The 19,093-nt window shown below is 36.1% G+C and overlaps 2 protein-coding genes across 2 annotated transcripts; one reads left to right on the top strand and one right to left on the bottom strand.

Moving 5' to 3' along the window:
• Nucleotides 1–2,883: 2,883 nt before the first annotated feature.
• Nucleotides 2,884–7,121, bottom strand: LOC146453407 (UDP-N-acetylglucosamine transferase subunit ALG13-like). The gene is made up of 4 exons (XM_085096534.1): nucleotides 6,985–7,121; nucleotides 6,751–6,913; nucleotides 4,463–4,601; nucleotides 2,884–3,185 (listed from the first exon to the last, which is right to left on the bottom strand). Exons 1-4 carry the CDS (start codon nucleotides 7,072–7,074, stop codon nucleotides 3,068–3,070), a joined length of 510 nt encoding a protein of 169 aa, XP_084952660.1. The 5' UTR covers nucleotides 7,075–7,121; the 3' UTR covers nucleotides 2,884–3,067.
• A 17-nt stretch (nucleotides 7,122–7,138) lies between these two features.
• LOC146453406 (protein N-terminal glutamine amidohydrolase-like) lies at nucleotides 7,139–17,221 on the top strand. Its single transcript, XM_085096533.1, has 6 exons — nucleotides 7,139–7,277; nucleotides 9,814–9,913; nucleotides 12,604–12,657; nucleotides 13,710–13,855; nucleotides 14,885–15,009; nucleotides 16,756–17,221. Exons 1-6 carry the CDS (start codon nucleotides 7,204–7,206, stop codon nucleotides 16,857–16,859), a joined length of 603 nt encoding a protein of 200 aa, XP_084952659.1. The 5' UTR covers nucleotides 7,139–7,203; the 3' UTR covers nucleotides 16,860–17,221.
• The last annotated feature ends 1,872 nt before the right edge of the window (nucleotides 17,222–19,093 follow it).

The raw sequence follows: 19,093 nt of genomic DNA, 5'->3' as shown, positions 1-19,093 counted from the left end.
AATTGTTGCACGCAAAGGTGGATGGCTGGTTTGTGTCCGCGGTTTGCTGTCTCTCTTTTCGTTTTGTCCGTTTGTTCTCCAGCTGGAGGTTCCTCTTCTCCTCTCCACTCCTGACACCATCACGTACGGCAAGACGCCAGCCGTCTCTGTCATCCGCGAGCTTTTCCCAGCCGTCTGGGTTGATGTCCGTCAGTTTCAGGTCCCGCTTGTAGACGTCCTTATAGCGGAGAGCTGGGCAGCCTTCAGGGCGGCATCCCGAGGCTAGCTGACCGTACAAGAGGTCCTTTGGGATGCGACCGTCCTCCATACGGAGCGAGCCTGCCTTCTCCAGAACAGCTGTGCTAGTGACTCTGTCCTGCCACCTGATGCCCATGATTCGTCGCAGGCAGCGAAGGTGGAAGCCTTCCAGGCGGTTCTCTTGTCTAGCGTAGGTTGTCCAAGACTCACTGCTGTAAAGCAAGGTGCTGAGGACGCATGCCTAATACACCTTGAGTTTGGTGTTCAAGGTCAGCTGGTGGTTTTCCCACGCTCTCTTGTTCAGCTTCGACATGACTGTAGCTGCCTTAGCGATGTCCAAAACCACTTACGTTAATTCTATTAAATGGGGAATCTAATGTTTAGAAAAATTTCAAGTGAAAGATCATCGAAGACCTAATTATAGAACAAAAGAGCCAGGCCCAACGTTGGACAATATTGCGCAATTGTTCTCCGCTTGAGAACAACCTGCGTTCCTCAGTGTAACCTCTCATACAGTCGCTTTGTTGGTGTCGCCGGTATTGCCCTAAGCTTCCCGAGCAGGAGACTTTGGGAATAATGCGTCAAACAATTCGAATACTGAAACATCCCCGGGCCTTTTTAGTTTTGTGCTTAATTTGGGGAATAGGGCATATGCCGGGAAGGGCCTTCCAGAGAGTGGGGGGTTTAAACATTACCTGAGTGGGTTGGAACCTGAAGTGTCAAGTTTGGCTCACCAAAAAGGATCTTCACAAACTTTGCTGCGGACAGAAAATCTATTTTTAAGGACGGTGCCTACTAATACCGAAGTATTTTTGTGCGGTTTATGACTATGCGGGAAAAGCAGATCTTAGCAAGGGCTATTGGAATCCAAAAAGAAAATTGGGGGTAACCACGCATTTTTCGGAGATAATTAAACATTAATTAAACGCGAAAATATAAAGCAATGTATGGGATTTTTCCCCTAAATTGAAGCTTAATTATCTCTGAAAAATTGATTGATTGATTGATTGATTGTTTATTTACCCATATTTGAAATCATTTACAATGTGAAATGTGACAAAATAAGATAACTATTTGGGAGGGAAACTGAAGAAACCCTTGCGGGCTTTTACAAGGCCGTTCCCCTATTACAATACATAACTATAAAATTAATTAATAGGTATCGGTACATTACTTGTTAATTGTATTGTACGATATACGTTAACAATATGTAGCCAAGGCTTAATCTAATCATTATTTCAGTACCAGTATAATAAAGTAAAATTGTCCAAAAGCGTTAAGCACCAGAAATCAAAAACTTTTTCATATTCTTGTTGAAAATAAAAACACTATTTGATTGCTTAATAGGTGCAGGAATATTATTCCAAGTATTAATTACTTTGTTGCGAGTTGAATAAACACTATAATTTGTCCTATTAAAAGTTTTATGTAGCTTTCTTGAACTTCTTGTATGATAATTGTGAAGTTCTGCATTAATAATACAAAAATTATTAAAATAAGGTGGAAGAGCATTGTTGACCAGGTTGTAACTGAATGAAGAAATCAAGAGATCATTTATTTGGTGTATGTTTAGAATTTCCAACTTATTGAAAAGTGGAAGAGATAGTGTATTATAAGGAGAGAAAGTGATGATTCTTAAAATTTTCTTTTGCAGCTTAAATCAGTTTTCTAACCGTGTAGGAAAGTTATTAGCCCAAACTATATTTCCATAGTGTAGGTAAGGGTATATTAAGCTATAATATAACAATTTTAGTGTTGATTGGTTCAGAAAAAAGCGAATTCTTCGTAGAATTCCGCAAATTCTTATTATTTTTAAAGTAACATAATCAATGTGATCTTTCCATGTCAAGTGTTCATCAACTATGATTCCCAAAAACTTCGTTTGCTTAACTCTTTCTAAAGTCTTGTTATTGAATTTAATATTAAGCTCCTTTTTGAGCTTTTTACTACGAGATTTAAAGACAATAAAATTTGATTTCTTAACATTTAGAGTAAGTTGATTGCATGGTTACCCCCAATTTTTTTTTGAGATACCAAAAGCATTTGGTAAGTTCTGCCAGTTTCTCTGCATAGTTTTGAACCGTGCAAAAATATCCCTGTATTAGTAGGCACGACCCATAGGAAACCCGAGTATCTCGAGATGCACAGGACGTATGCGCAGTAACAATAGTAGGCACCGTCCTTAATAACAACCTGAATGAATATAAATGAATCAGTTTCTAACAATCGCGTACGTTCCAAATTGGAAACATTTGGTTTTGGCCGTCAACAAGCCAATCTGGGGTCGGCCCATAAATTACGTAAAGAAAGATGTAAAATCACGGCGTTTTGACCCTGAGAAGGACAATTCTTTCTAGGTCCGAGCATATGTTTTGGCCTTTTAGCGAATATTATACGTCAATTTCCAATATGTAAAATACCTATCTTTGCCATGCAATTGGAAATATATCAAGTCCCCTGTTAGTAATGTGCAACGCTGGCTTGGAAAGCAATAGAAACTATGAACAATTAAAGAATGATGCCACGCTGATAAACGTGAAATACAGTCCAAAAAGACCGGTAAAGTCTCACTCAAAATAAGTGGTTTTGTTGCTAATGTAAACCTGAAGAACCGGATAATAGAGAATAGTAACTAGACAATAAAAGTAAGAAATAGTAGACACTTTATTTATTAAAAATTCTGATTTTTGTAACTTTTTATATTTTATTGTCTTTTTTGACAGTTAAACTGGTAAGCTGATTTTTTTCCCAGAGAAACTGACTTCACATCAATTTCCTTTGCCATTACGCTGTCAATCGACTGTTCATTCTTTGTCAACATGAAGACCCGTCACTGTGGATGGAAGCCCATTACTTTGTCTACAAATGAAGAGAAAAGTTCAGGTTTCCCAGGAGGAAATGGCTTCAGTTTTGTTAAATCTTTGTCTCTGAGTGTCTCGTGCAGTGTGCTGTGGACACAAGTTTAATGACAAAATTATGTTTCACTCACAACTCATCAGAATCCAAGCTTATCTGATTGGAAGTAGAGTCTTCATTTTTTCAAACAATAGAGAGATTCAGAATTGAGTTTACGGCAAACGGAAAACGTGAGATTCGCGTTTATGCTTTCTTGAAAAAAAAAAAAAAAGATACACGGATGAGAGTAGTGCAAGATAATTCTAGTCGTTGATGCCAACGCAAAACTTGTAATTTTACTGAGAAATTGAAAACAGCGATCCGCAATTGTAGGATTAAAACATCACGATGGTCATTTCTGCCGCTTGCTATAATTTAAAGTAATTCTCAATCTCCCTAACAACTCTCCCATTCCACTTTGTGCAACTTAATGTAAAACTCCACCCCTAAGATTTCCTTACCACACAACCACTGTACTTTGGCTGAGTTTTTTACTCTCATACAACTGAACCAGCTAAATAGTTTGAACAAGAAACACACTTGGTGTTGCTGTTGATCTCTCAATACCCCCAGTAATTGAAATTCACAAAAGGACTACCAAAGCAATAAAAAAAAAAGAAGACAGCGCACCAATTTATGGTCCATGTAAAAATGCTGCATCCTTTTCACTCTTCATTTCAGCAACACATTAGATGCTTTATTACGGGAAATTTGTGCGACATCAAAAGTTCATGTTTGATGTCACAAAAAAGAGCAGTCATTTATTTTTGGTCTTGATAGGATGAACATTTTGACAATTTCTCCACATTTTCAACTTGAAAATTTTGTGTTCCAAAATGTCACCCTAAAAAATCAGGAAACTATGACATCACAAAATGTTGCTTCACCTTTTAACCCCTGATAGCAAGGAACAAATTCTCCTATCTTGTCCCCATACTTTTCTTGTGAAACTACTAGGGAGAATTTATTAAAATATCAAGAAAATTCACCTCGGGTGATCATATCCTTCATTCTCATGACCTCAGGGGTTGAATAAGCATTGATATTACAAGGAGAATTTTGATGCTGATCACTGTTAGGGCTTAAAGGGTTAATATGGTAGCTGTTAGCTTGGTTTTTCTTTTGTACAACACCTTTGGCATTTGTACCTTGAAACATGCAGATACTTGTCATTTACTGTATTTGTACTGTCTCAAGTTCATTGACTTTTTGCAGTCTAAATGCTTCCAATTTGATTTATTGTATTGGCAGTCAGCAGTAAATTTTTGACTATGTGATATGATGACCTCCAGATGATGTTATTGTTATAACATAGTCATATTTTACAGACCTGCATGTAGCATAATATAAATGCCCATCCTCTGCAAGTTGACTTGCCAACTCCAACTGATGATTGTCCATCAGAAGTTCATTAATTACAACAATGAGTGGCTGGCCCACTTGTAATGTTTCTAACACACTACCAGCCCCTGAGACGAGAAACAAAAAAAGGTATATCAGTATAAAGCCTTGTAATTTATGATCCACTGAAATTTGTGCAATACCGTAGTTAGTGCTTGGCCCGGGTGGGGGGGGGGGGGGGGGTACTCCCTTTTATGGGCTATATAGGTATGTGTGGCCCCAAAGGGTATGGTTTTTCAGCCGTTTTGGTCTTAAATAGGGTACCGATCTTAGCCATTTTGCCGCAATTTTGGTAATAATAGTGTTTGGCACTGTAGCACAGTAAAAATAATACTTTTTCTTGTTTGTACATGTACCAGTCCTTTTCGTCTCAGGGATAGCCACATAAGAACATTAAAGCAGTCCAACTTTCACACATGATATAATCCCTTTCTTGAATTTCCCCAAGGCTTGTCAAAGTTAAAAGGGCATTACGAAATTGTGCCCACATCACGAAACATGTTGCCCGAAAAAAGTGGGGTACCATGATGCTTTATGAGCATAGCAAAGTGTGCCACTGCTGGAGGTATCTTTTGTCCCGCAGCATGAATCCTCAAGAGTGTTATTTCTTTGTTTGCACAGGGGGAGGAGTTTACATAAAGAAACGGTAGCAGCGCCCTTTGAAAGCAACATATTTATATGATTTAGGATCATTACATTCAAAACTTTTGCTTGGAATTGCGGTATCTTGCCGAAAAAACACACGTAGTTGATTGAAAATTACATTTGCTTGCGTTTCCACCGTGAGTTTGTTTGATATGCAAATTACTTTCAATATTTCACTGGAAACTGTGATTATCTGTTTTCCTTCTTTTTTATCACAATGATAGCATAGATAGTGCCCATTCTTATTGGGAACTGTCGTTTGTTTTTGAATAACCTAAAAAACATCACTTCCCTGATAGCACAGGGCAATGTACTTTTATTCATGTTAGTTTAGTTATGCAACTTCTGCTGAGAAACTTCACCTTTTGTTCTTTTGTTGTTGTTTTATTGTTCTTTTATGTTTCAATGAATAGATGGGTTCCATGAATAATTTGTCACTTTAACAATACCTTACACAAAAGACAGCTGTGATTGATATCCAAAATGAAGCTCATTTCATAATGGGTAGGGAGAAAGGAGATCCAGGGCAAGATGGTTGACCTGTATCAACATTCCATCATAGCAGAAGGGGGCTGATTTGAAACAAAAAGCCTGGACTTCCCCTTCTTCTTTGTTATGGCCATCCCTATAAAACTGTCATTTCCCATCACCCTCTTTCTTGGAGGAGATTGTTTGGTTGGTTTCAAGAAAGGCCGAGAAAGAACCATTGAAAAAGTATTACTAATAGATAATTAAATAAATAAATAAGCCCAAATGAGCCTTGATTATATCTTCCCCATCACTGCCATTTCAAAAAAACATGTTTGAAGATGTCATTATATGAGGGCTGATTACGATGTCTGAGTGAGAATGGGATCTCTAGTCAGAGTGAATGATGTATGGAATGCAGACAGTCGGGCATGTGAGGCTCATTCACAAAAATTCATGTACTTGGAGAGTTCTTCCCCCTTTCAGGATTTCAAGAGAAAAAATTACTATGTTGTAGTCTTCTAGGGAGAAGGCAATGAAACCAGAAACTCTGTTTTTCTTAATTTTTAATAGTAGTGCCCTGCTTATATTGATTGTATTGATTGATAGGTGCATTATAATGATGGTTTACATCATAATAAAGGGGTGCACTATTGTTGTATCAATAACTTGAACATTACTGAAGGACAAATTATTTATAAAACAAATAAATTACCAATAAAGACATTCATTAGGAAAAAACACTTCTGTACAAAGCCTCCTTGAAATCCTCTTTTTTTTTTCTTTCTTTTTTTTTGTCTCCTTCCAGTTGGTTTGCTTTGCATGCCAGTCTGCAGAGCATGGCAACTGCATGTACAAGCCTTCCTTAAATTCTCTCTCTGTAACTCTCGGGCCTCAGTGCGCGCACGGGATCTCATACTCTGCAGACTGGCTTACATGGGGCCCATTACTCTTTTACAGACTATCATTATGGCAGCTTTTTTTCTCTGCTTTATTCTGTCTCCTTTTTACTATCGATGCTGATGCCTTTTCACTGAATAACTAATTCTCTAGTTTATCTGGTATATAAAGAAGTTTTGAGTTTAAAAACAAAGTTTGCTGTACCTGCATGACTAATCACAAGCGATGCCCTTTGAATATCAGCAGCTATTGAATCTTTATATCTGTAGTATTCCAAGGAGAAATCCCTTCTTCTTATAACTTCAGGCTCATAAACACCTCTTCCTATTTGGAGAACCACGCTGTGGTAACCCAGCCTTTCTAAAAGCTGTAAAAGATTTAATTATTGTCAATTTTTTTTTAAATAAATAAGACAATTATGGAAACATGGCTTATTACTTCGACAAAATCCTTGGTCGAAACGGTTTCAATTAAACGATCAAAGCTTGTTGTTCCAACAGTAACGAACACAGATCTCTCATCTGCCATATTGATTTTCGAGGTGGCAGTACTGAAATCCAGCGGATGCACTCATCAGCCTCGTTTCGGTGTCCTAAGTAGCAGACATTAGCCTCGTTTCGATGGGTGAAAGCTCCACTTCTTTCGTTTGTTTAGGCCATGCAGGCGAAAACTTCTGTGGAAGTCAAAGGAGAAATCTCACCGTCAACTTGTGTTTACACCAGCTGTTACTGGTATGTTACCTTCCTTATACTTTACTACAGTATTTGGCTGTTATAATGTGTTGAGATGTTTACCAATGAAACTGGAAAAATGATTGTATAAGTTAAAATACGTGATAGTTTAACGCATGTTGATACCTTTTTGTCATGTGAATTGTACAGTACAAGAACACTTTGTTATCTGTCGTATTATAAAGCCTGTTTGCTCTACGTAATCTTGTATTTTAGGTTTAGATACTTACTGGGACATTTACATTATTATTACTATTATTATATCCAGATGGTTTTTCTTTTTGATGATCACAATTTTTATTGACTGCGAAATTTGAATGTTTTTTCGCGGGGTTTTCCCAGTCAGCCGCGACAAATGTAAACTAAATGCTCAAAGAATGTTGATTTGCTATAATGCCTTATACGTGGACTTTTTGAGAGCAAAATTTAATCCTTTAATTTTAAGAAGAATTATACCGTGCAAAAACCTGAACTAGTGATCTAAAATTAACAATTTTAAAAAAGAACAATCATAAAACTATACTTGGGCACCCAAAATATATGGAAATGAGCTGTGATTTATTTTAAAACTCTTTATATGTTTTACTCTAAAAGAATTTTTATCGTATGAATAACTGCATTGTTGACAAGATCCCCAAACAACACTCTACAGTCTTGAAGACTTAAAATTTCTACATCATAAAAAACAGTGTAAACAAATATAGTGAGTTCAAAGTCCTGTCAGGTGTCTTTGGCTGTGTGTATGTGTGCATATGTGTGATGAACTATTGAAACCAAAGAGCACCATCAAAAATATTTTGTTCAACTGGCTTTCAATAAACAACTCTCTCTTCATGGAATTACCAAGATAGCTCATCTAATGAAGGACTCGCACAACTTTCTCTCTTTCGATGAGTTTATTAACACTCACAAAATACAAGTAAAGCCATTGAAGTATTTTGGCCTTGTATCAGCCCTTCGTTACCATTACAATGCTCATTTTCCTAAGGAAGCTGGCCCCGACTCTTTCCTCCAAACATTTCTTAAAAGTGACAAGGGTAACAGGTTAGTGTATAAGAAACTTCTTTCCACCAAAAGCACCTCACCAGTGAAAAGCCAACTGAAATGGAACAACAGTTTTCCCTCTGACGAAAATTGGACTCCTGATTGGAAAGCTGGTTATGGGCTAGCAGCTAAGTGTACCAAAAGCACAAAACTCGTAAACTTCCAGTAGGGGTTTCTTCACCGTATCCTACCCACAAACGTTTTTCTAACCAAAATTGGTATTAAAGAAGACCAGAATTGCTCTTTCTGTAGCGCCGCTCCTCAGAAAACCTAGCCCACCTATTTTGGCTCTGTCCAAAGGTCTCTCTTTTTTGGGATAATTTGGTTGAAAGGCTAGAGCAGTTTAAGTTAATACCAAGAAACTATTCAAAAGATGTAGCCATTTTTTTAGGTCTGAGGTCTGACAACTCCGTTTCCGCCCTGCAACTGAATTTGTGCTTTCTTTTAACAAGGTACTTCATATGGTGTTGCAGGGTAAACAATAAGATCCCACTTTTAAAAAGCTTCCTTCTGGTCCTCAAATCACAATTTCACATTGAGTCTTATAAATCAAGAGCAAATCAAAAGAAATGGGAGCCTCTCTTCCCTTTCCTCAATATTAATTAGAAATCAAGAAAAAAAAATTTAGGGTCACACCTTTCTAAGCTTAGTCCCCATTCCCTAGTACATTGAGGTAGCTACCAAACTGTCCTTATTATTATCTGACGTGAATGTTATTATCCACCGCTGAGTCAAGAATTGTTTTCACAGACACAACACCATTATTAAGACACTAGTTGGGTGATCTATGCACTATGAGTAGCCAGTTTTCTGGCCAGGCCACAACAGTAGAGCATCTTACGTGTTAAGTTATTGAAATTGGCAATTATCTCCCGGGGAGCTTGAGTTTTACTTTTATAGTTTGGCAATAAAAAGACAATTTTTGACAGGAAAACCCCAAACAGGAGTTTGTCCCCCTCTCTGAAGGGTTACCTAAAGCCTACACTAACTAAAAATTAAACAGGTACTAAAGTTGAAAATAAGTACATACATGTATACGTAATCAAGAAGAAAATATGTACAGTATTATTAAACTAGAAATGTTTAAAGAAAAGGACAAAACCTTTAAGTTTGCAAAACATGTTTTCACAGAGACTTCTGTCATCTTCAGTTAGTTAATGTACAAAGCGTTGGAAATTGAATTTATAATAAGTAGACAAAATTGCTAATTATGATAATTGGTGACAACAAAATGAACATGAGACGAATGAAATGTTGCTTACTATTCATCGTAGTAGACAGTAATAAAGGGTGTTATTGTTTGTCTTGTGATGTAGTCACCTGAGATATAGGTTGCAACATTTTCACAGCTTACTGCCAGTCTTCATTAGGTGATGGGAATTGACTACTCGCACATATTACTATTGAAGCTGAAAACCTAAGAAAGGAAGCAACAAGAAATTCTGTTGAAAATCAATTTGGTGTCTTTGTTCCTTCCTTCCTTTTTTTCTAGTGAAGAAAATGTTTGGAAACTATGTGAGCAGATAAAGGAGGAAAAGGAGGAAACCCTGAAGGAATATTATGCAGTGTTTATCTCCAATGACAAAAGACAGGTAACAACAGCATCTGTACACAGGACTGACTGTAATTCAATTTAAATACCTTGAAAAGTTCTGTTTCTTTCCCCCATCACACTTAGTGACGAATTTGACTAAATCAAAAACCTGTGTGTAAGAACCTACATTTTTTGAAGTCTGTCAAAATTCGTTCTTGTATTTTGGGGTAGTTTTTGGCAATTTAGGGTAAGTACGGTTCTTAATTGGGTTCTTAATTTCTATGAAGGAGATAAGTGTAGTTGTTGATTACCAGAAAAATAAATAAACTTGGGTTTGGTGCTTAAATTAATTTATAGTATTTATTCACAACTGTATTATGACAAGCTAAGAACTGCAAGAATACATACAGTACATTGCAAACCTCCTTTATGCAAGGTCCATGAAAACTATTACAGTCTGTACTTTGTATAAACCCATTTTTGTTGTAGAAATTAATACTTTTATTTGTAATAATTTTACATGTACAGTTTGGTATTTTCTTGTAAAAATAAATATAAATTTGCAATCTGAAAGTCAAACTCCTTGGTTAAATGCAAGTTTATCGTAATTTAACTGTTACCCACATAATTTATATATTAAGAACCTTGATCTTGCTAGGCTAATATAATATATTTTTTATATACTTACTTACTTATATTTTTGGGTATTAAAATGGCAAATTTCTGCCAGCAGGTTCTTAAACCACTAAGTTCTTACATGTGCATTTTAACTGTACTGGTTTAAAGATACCATAACGTTTTCTGTATTTATAGTTAACAGTTTGTGTGATTGTGGTAGTTACAGTCATCCAGTTGTATGTACAGTATTAAAGCTCTATTTAACACCCCTTTCGAAAATGCCCCCCTTTCCAGTTTGAAGGTCAGAGTTTTTAACAAGTCCCCATCTCTATTTACCCCCCCCCCCCCTTCTCTATCTTGTTAGAAAACACCAAAGAAATTTTTCAAAATTCCAATGATCATTAAATCTGTCAGCCTGTTTATTAAATTATAGAAAAACTTTGTCTTCAATAGAGAACTTAAGATATCCAGTCTAAATTGTATGCATGTGAGAAGGGTGCTATGTTTGCCCATATGAGATAGATAGATAGACACCTTTATTTAAAAGCAAAAAAAATAAATAGGTAAGACCTCAGGGTAGTCCCTTCAGGGAGCTTACAAAGCATCTCTGCTGTCAATAGGAGCCCTGAGGTCATTACCTAACATAGAATACACAATAAAAGGAGATATACAAAAAAAGACGTAAAATGTACAGAGCCTAAATTTATGTACATTTACAGTGATTGTTAAAAATCGTACTTCCATAGTAATAGAAGGATCTCCTGGCTGTTTCCGTTCTTATTGCCGGCAAATGTAAAAGATTGCTCTGCCGGGTCAAGCGGGTACAGATGTGCTTATTAAAAACAAAAAAGTTATTGAAATACTGAGGACAGTGACCATCAATGCATTTCCTCACAAGCTTAAAGATGAGGTCATCACGCCGGGTCCTAAGACTTGGCCAATTTAAGGCTTCCATTGCAGTGTCACTACTAGATGTCTTTAATACAATTCTTCCAACGCTCCTCTGTACAGCTTCTAAAGTTCTGCTGTTAACTTCTCCACAACAAGCTCAGACACCAGCACAATATTCTAATATTGGTCTAATCATTGAAATATAAATGGCATTAACACTATGTAAAGTGATAAAACAGTGAACACAGCCCAGCATACCCACCCGTCTACCAGCCTTAGAAACAATAGCTTTAACATGTTCTTTCCAACTGGAGTGTTCATCGAGGATAACACCCAAATATTTAAACTCAGTTACGTGCTTTATGGTAGACCCACCGATGGTGATCGAGAACTGATTTATCTTAGCAAGTTTCTGTGAAGTCCCTAACAGCATTGCCTCAGTCCTAGTTTTGTTAATAAATAAGCTATTTAAATGAAGCCAACACTCAATGGCTTGCAGTTCCCTCACTAAGGTAGCCTGGATAGTAGATACTTCAGGAGCTGTGAAAAATACTACGGTATCGTCAGCATACATGAGAATACTGCACTCCACCACCGCGCTGGGAAGATCGTTCAAGTGGAGAATGAATAACAGCGGCCCCAAGATTGACCCCTGTGGGACACCAACAGACACAGGTTTAGCAGCACTAGACACACCCTGAAATTCCATAATTTGGGTACGGTTCTGTAGGTAGTTTCTAAACCACTCATGTTCAACATCCAACACTCCAAGACCCCACAGTTTATTCAGCAGCACTTTGTGGTTGACGGTATTGAATGCTTTCCGCAAGTCAATAAAAACCGCACCAGTCAACCGACCTTGCGGTCAATGTTCCTTCGGATTGTATCCGCGAAACAGATAGTGGCCCATTCCGTGGAGTGGCATTTCCGGAAACCGCATTGATACGGGCTAAGAACTTTGTGTCACTGAAGATGAGAATATAATTAATGGTGTACAGCTCTTTCTAGCACATTAGAAACTGCGGGCAAAATAGAGATAGGACAATAGTTGTCCATATCATCAGATTTGCCTGATGTCATTAACCTAATCAGCATGCTCCCTGGCAAAATAGCTGTTTCATCAGATCAAATTATGGCAGTCTTGTTGTATTTACATCCAGGAAGCCTGGCTGAAAAAAATGTCAATGTAACTTAAAGTGAAAATGTACATGTAATGTTGTGATTTTTATTGCAATTTAGGTTCCTTTGTGGATGCAAAAATCAGCAAAAGACCCACTAGCTCCAGTGGTGTGGGTACGTTGACCAGTTTAAAACATTTATGTTTGATTAATTTGAGTTGTTTTGCAACTGGGGAAATGAACCCATAATAGTGAAGTTACTGTAACATTATCTACAAATGAAATTATATAACAATATTTTGGGTTACAAACTAGGACACTTTATAGGTTGATTGCACGTTACATCATGGCGGCCATGTTCGTGGTTAGGAACAATTATAAGATTTTTCTCCTCTGGGAGTTAACTTCCATTTTTATGCAAACTATTTGAGCATATTTTATTTTGTTTTGGCATCAACATGGTAGCAATGCAATCAACCTATTAAGAGTTTAGGAATGTACATGAAGGAATGCTGTGCAAATCAATGTTTTGAATGCTGACAGTGCTTAATGTAGTTTGAGGCTTAATTAACCTTAACCACTCTTGTTTGTATTTTATTAGTTAACCAGCTTAACCATTAATTTAATGCTTTTATTAATGGTTAAGCTGGTTTTCCTGCTCTATATAATTACCACTAAGAATTTATGTGGACTAGGTTGCAAGAACTTCCTTGACTGCAAAACATTTTGACATTCACACAATGCCTTCATCAGTTGAAAATGCACAAGAGTGGTCATGTGGACAAAGATCACATGACTGGTAGACTGGTGAACTATACACAACTTATTCTGAAGACATTTTGATTTAAATGCCAAATTATAATCTGATATATTACCGTAATTAGTCAAGGAAGTTTTTTCTTGCTTTCACTGTGTAGATTAGTTACTGAGTATAATAGATGGTATATCTAAGATCTTGGATGAGTAACCCTTTAAAATTATAACAATTTATTATTATTATTTAAAATAAAATTTCATGATTCATCTTTGGTATGAGCTGGAGTACAATAATTATTCACAAAATTGATAACAAAAGAAAATATATGAAACCACCTAACAGATTACTAATATTATCTAATAAGTAGACAATTTAAAATTTAATAATTCATTTAATGTAAAGTATTGGGATTTGCAGTTGTATGCTTTCATTGTTGCCGTTTTATTTATTTCAAGTTTTTTTTAATTTAGGACTACCATGTTCTTCTCCTGCGTCGAGTAGAGGACAAGTGTCTGATATATGATTTGGATTCCATTCTACCTTTTCCTTGTCCATTTGAACAGTATATACAGCAAGCAATACAGAATGACAGACAACTTAAAAAGCAATTCCACAGGTAACCTGAATAAGTGAAGATGTGGTAGTCAAATGCTTTGTTGGTCAAAGTTATAGACTGAAGATTATTGGCTAGAGACCAGGAGTCTTGATACTGGACGTACATAATTATTTTTATAAGTATCGTAACAGTGTTGACTCCGCACTCAGTATTCCAATCTGCAGCTGTTGTGATTGCTATGGTGAGTTGGGAAAATTAACAAACAAACAATGGTGACTGAGATTTGCCTGGAAGGTTGCAACAGTTACAATAATTAGTGTTGTAATAAAAATGTTGAACAGTATACCCACAAAAATAATCAGCATCTTTTCTCTGAAATTTGTAATAATTCTTGTAGTTCAATTCTTTCTCTGTTTGTGTGAAGACTTGTAATATATATGTAGCATAATGCATCCCTGAGTAAAGACATTTTTTTTTCAATTTTTTTTTCTCAAATTTTTAGACTTACAGTGTTTTTGGCCACAAAAGCTCATGGTTGCTACTACAAGGTGTATGAAGTACTGAGCCCAGTTTTTCAAAGCCTGATTAAACTAATCCTGTGTTAACATAAACTTTGATATTTCAATAATCAATAAAGATTTCATTTCTTCAAAAAATATTTTTCTCGTGGCCTGTTAGTGTTGACTTAGCTGGACTTCCATGTATCTTCAAAATTAGCTGTTAAAAGCATTTTAATGACTAGCCTGTGTAGCAAGCGTTTCCATTTGTGCATTTTTTGTTGTTGGACCATGGGGAAATCAGCTTTTTAATGTAGAGATCTCCACGGAAACACTTGCTTGGCAGGCTATTTTATGACCAAAGTGGACAGCTCCGATAACTTTTCAAATAGTTTATTAGAATATTAATCGGCTTTCACACCACTGGGCCCTGGTAAATAAGTTGATGATTGATGCAATCACAGATCTAGAGGCCAACCCTGTCAGTGAGGAAGGAATTGATTAAGTTCACTTCACGTCTTTTCTTAAAATAATTTATTGGTAAATGGTATTGTGTAATTTTACAAATTTTGGTGGAAACATTACTTTTCAGAAAATTCAGAGTAATACCAGCAGAAGTATTTCTTGGGACCTTTGCTTCAGATCGGTCGCACATGAAGAAGCCGAATGGTGAATGGATCAAAACACCACCAGCATACTCTCCAATCAGAACTACAGGTAACGTGTATGTGACTTACATACGTATAGCTTATATCTGAATCACCTGAACTCCTAAGCCTAACCTTGGGGAAATACAGTGCTACAGTACTAGCTAGTGATTTAAAGTTCAGGATCTTAGGTGACATTGGTGGTTACAGCTTGGTCTTACATCTTGTGCTGTTTCCTTCAAAGACATAATTGGGGGCTTGCCAAAAGTGGATATTTTGGAATTTAAATTGGGTTTAGAAGGCATGCTTTGATTTTCTTCATACACCACCTTTTCAACATATCAAAATTAATTTGATTTTTTCATTTGCAGGTTTCTACTTATGATGCCTTTTTATGCATACAGTCCATTACTTTAATTTAAAATGCCTGGGAGGAGACCTCAATAATAAGCTATTAATATAAGCTTCTTTGAGATCTTCTTTCTACTATTTATTTTTATATTTACACCACAAGTACTTCCATATTCATAATTATGTTATATCTGTAATTTTTTGTTTATGTCTACACAGCTAATATAGTTTTAATGTAATAATTATTTATTAAGTGTTGTAGATTCGTAAACATGTAACTACTTTAAGTATATATATATTTTTAATTTGACGTGTATTTGTTTTCTTTTCTTTCAATGTAATTTATTAGTGGCAAAATAAATAAAGCAGCAGCTTCTACCATAGCAGTTGTAACACACAGCTCTTTACCTTTACAGGGCACTTTACAGGGAAACTTTCATCTAACTGCTGTTTGTAATTTGTATAAAATTTGTTCATGACAATCATATGATAATAATAGGACATTTTCACTATGGCGCTATTTGACTACAACCGTTGTAGTTAGTTACTACCAGAATCCTTAAAATCAGTTTTTTGTTTACTCATGCTAATTAGAGCTATTGTTCTTTGCTGTCCACTGGGATTACAAAATTTGAATTTGAAAAGGAATATAAAATGAATTCTGGTAGTTGTAGTCAAATGACGCCATCATGAAAATGGCCCATTGCAAACTCACTACCAACTCACACTTGGGACAGCTTTTGTTGTATGTTCCATTGGCCTCTGAGTGCCCCTACTCCATTATTGTCTGGTCGGTGGCCAGTCAGTAATTGCCCATCTTAGTCACTTATTTTGCAAATGTTTATGTATCTACCTTATGAATCCTGTGAAACTAGGTCATTGTAAAATAAATTGATACATTTCTTAACTTTCCCACGATGAAGTAGTCTTGTTGAAAGTGTGACAAGCTCTTTTAATAGAGTGACTAGAATGGGGGCACCTCATCATAATCATCCCAATACTAAAAGTGCAACCTCATCCAGCGATACTAGGAAGTACCCACTGGCATAAGAACTTGAGCTGAATTGCTTTGTCCAGCTGATCAGATGTGATCAGTTAGTGTTTTTAGCCTTTACATTTTGTGGGTTTTTCTTTTGCTCATTTGATTGACACCAGTCAATCAAATTAATTTATTAATTAATTTATTTATTAATTAAATTATGTGCAAATGTGGCAAGACATTTAAGCTATTTCATGTATGTTATTGCTTAAATTGGTGAAATAACAATACTAAGGGCTAAGGGTTTACAGGGTGAATGTGAGAAATGAAATGCATTAATAAATAATCAATGATGTACTTGGGCCTTCACCTGTTGTTTACTTCTCAACAGTTGAACTTGGTAACTTGGATATAGATTATTCGGTTCTGGTCACAATGTTGTGGTGAAATTATATTAAATGCATTTGTTTGTTTCTATTTTTACAGAGAGCACAATGAACCTTCAGGAATTTATTGACATGACAGGAGAAGGAGAGGGAGAAGTCTTGGACTACAAGACATTCATCAAAAGTTTTACCTCGACTGGCTAAATTTATCTACCCTGATAAATACAATCATGTTAATTTATTTCATATGTCAGCACCTCTGCTTCGGTCTCAGAAGATTGTAACATTTTTTATGCTCACAAATCTTTGTATCATTAACTCCATATTTTTGTCAGCTATATGTAAACAGCATGCACATACTGGGAATGCGATCAGTGACTTCATAGGCTTGCAGTAAATGTTATGCCAAAAAAATCAGATTGATTTGTACAGTAAACAATTCAGCCGTAATAGTTAATTATTAAACTGTGTTGTAATTTTATTTAGCAAAAAAAAGTTGAACAAAAAAGAAAAAAATATTTAGAGAATAAAATAACCATGTTACATATGGTTAAAATTTTAAAATCTGAGGTGGCATGTATTTGAAAGTTGTTGTGAACCTTATTATGAAAGCGAGGCTAAGTGCAAAGTTTTTATTATGAAAATTAGTTTTCATTCATATGCAAACATAACTAATTTTAATATCAAAAGCTTTGCACTTGGCCTCGCTTCCATAATGAGGTTCACAGCAACTCGGAAATGGCCTATTATTAGACATAACATCGTGCCCACAATCTTGGACAGAATAAAACAAAGAAATTAACCCCCACCCCCCCCCCCCCCCTGCCTCCAGCACTCCCCTACTCCCAGAATCAGTGATGTGATGAATTCACGCGAAAAGCAAAACAAGCCATTTTTCCATCATTGAAATGGGGGAATTTTCATTTGATTTGTCCAAGATTGCAGTGCATCTCTTCTTTATGCTCCCTTGACGGTCAGTTTATGTCGGTGACAACAACCAAGTGCCACTTCACCCTCAAAAAGGATTCGCAGAAGCCGAGGAACAAGGTAAGACAGAGTCTAGGGTTATTATTATTATTATTATTATTATTATTATTATTATTATTATCATCATTATTATTATTATTATTATTATTATTATTATTATTATTATTATTATTATTATTATAATTATTAAGTTCCAGCCCCAGAGGGGGGGGGGGGGTGGGGGCTCCAGCCTTCAGGGTATGCAACTCTCCCTCCCCTCCTCCACTCCCCTAGTATGTTTAGGGATCAAGGGTTTGCCTGGGCAAGCGCTAAGCGCGCATAAGGGTCTGGAAATAGTTTGCATTTGGCCCGCAGTATGCCGTTTGGCAACGTCATGAGTTCGTGCGATCGCACAAAAAAATTCCATGAAGTACAGGCGGATAGAAGGCTTGATAACCAGAAAATAAAAATATTGAAATGTCTCTAAAAAGATTGCCGCCGCCATAGGTGCAATTCGGCGCTTACGACATCAAATCCCATAGTTGTTAAACTCACTTCGATTATATAGTTGTAATGAGGTGTGGGGGAACTGCCTCAACTACTGTAACAAAGGCCTTTCTGATAAGCTTCAAAATCGCTCGGCCCGGTTTTTGATGTCTGCTGGTTATAAAGATGTATCATTAAGTAGATATTGTCTGCGTTCAACGAAGACTTTGGCGTTAAACTATCCTGCATTGAAGTCTCGCAAGACTCTCGGAGACCGGTCATTCTTCGTGGCCGCCCCCAAATTATGGAACGAGCTTCCTAGTGAGATCAGGGACCTAAATTCAATTAATAAATTCAGGACGGCAATCAAGACTTATCTTTTTAGACAAGCTTTTTTATAGTATTTATATATTTAAATTTGCATTTACATTTGTATTTTTATATATTTGTATTATGATCATATTGTAATGCGCAATTGAAAATTTATATTGATTATTATTATTATTATTATTATTATTATTATTATTATTATTATTATTATTATTGTTATTATAATTATAGTAATTTGAATGATTTGTTCCAGGTGGCGATAACTCTGTCATCAAGAATTAGATAAGAAATCCATTATGATGTCTAAAACCTTAAAAAATGGGCGGACACCAGAACATTTATGATAATGTTTTGTTTTTCACGATAATTTGAATTGTTATCATTTAAGGAATACTGAAAGCACGCTAACTCTTCCACAACCACGCACTGATTATTACAGTGGTGCTCAGTTGTGGAACAGAGAATAGAATTACGCCAAGTCGCGGACTTCACGCCTCCAAGAAAAGCAGCATATTGTTTTATTATTTTATTTACTTTTATAATTCTAGTTAGGTAGACAGATAGTTAGTTGATAATGATAATTATGTAGCGGATGGAAATACCGTGTATAAATAAAGTTATCCTATCCTATCCGATAATATTTTTTTTATAAATAA

The sequence above is a fragment of the Pavona decussata genome, unplaced genomic scaffold (genome assembly GCF_977016875.1).
Source record: "Pavona decussata unplaced genomic scaffold, jaPavDecu1.1 SCAFFOLD_330, whole genome shotgun sequence".
NCBI lineage: Eukaryota > Metazoa > Cnidaria > Anthozoa > Scleractinia > Agariciidae > Pavona > Pavona decussata.
Note: the sequence above shows the minus strand (reverse complement) of the source record. Positions and strands in the feature narration are given on the sequence as shown.

Coding starts and splice junctions, on each gene's coding strand:
- LOC146453407 (XM_085096534.1), bottom strand. CDS start 7,074: ATGGCAGATGAGAGATCTGTGTTCGTTACTGTTGGAACAACAAGCTTT. Junction 6,914..6,984: donor CGACCAAGGATTTTGTCGAA/GTAATAAGCCAT, acceptor AATCTTTTACAG/CTTTTAGAAAGGCTGGGTTA. Junction 3,186..4,462: donor TTATATTATGCTACATGCAG/GTCTGTAAAATA, acceptor TTGTGTCCACAG/CACACTGCACGAGACACTCA.
- LOC146453406 (XM_085096533.1), top strand. CDS start 7,204: ATGCAGGCGAAAACTTCTGTGGAAGTCAAAGGAGAAATCTCACCGTCA. Junction 12,658..13,709: donor CACTAGCTCCAGTGGTGTGG/GTACGTTGACCA, acceptor TTTTTAATTTAG/GACTACCATGTTCTTCTCCT. Junction 13,856..14,884: donor CTTAAAAAGCAATTCCACAG/GTAACCTGAATA, acceptor ATTACTTTTCAG/AAAATTCAGAGTAATACCAG.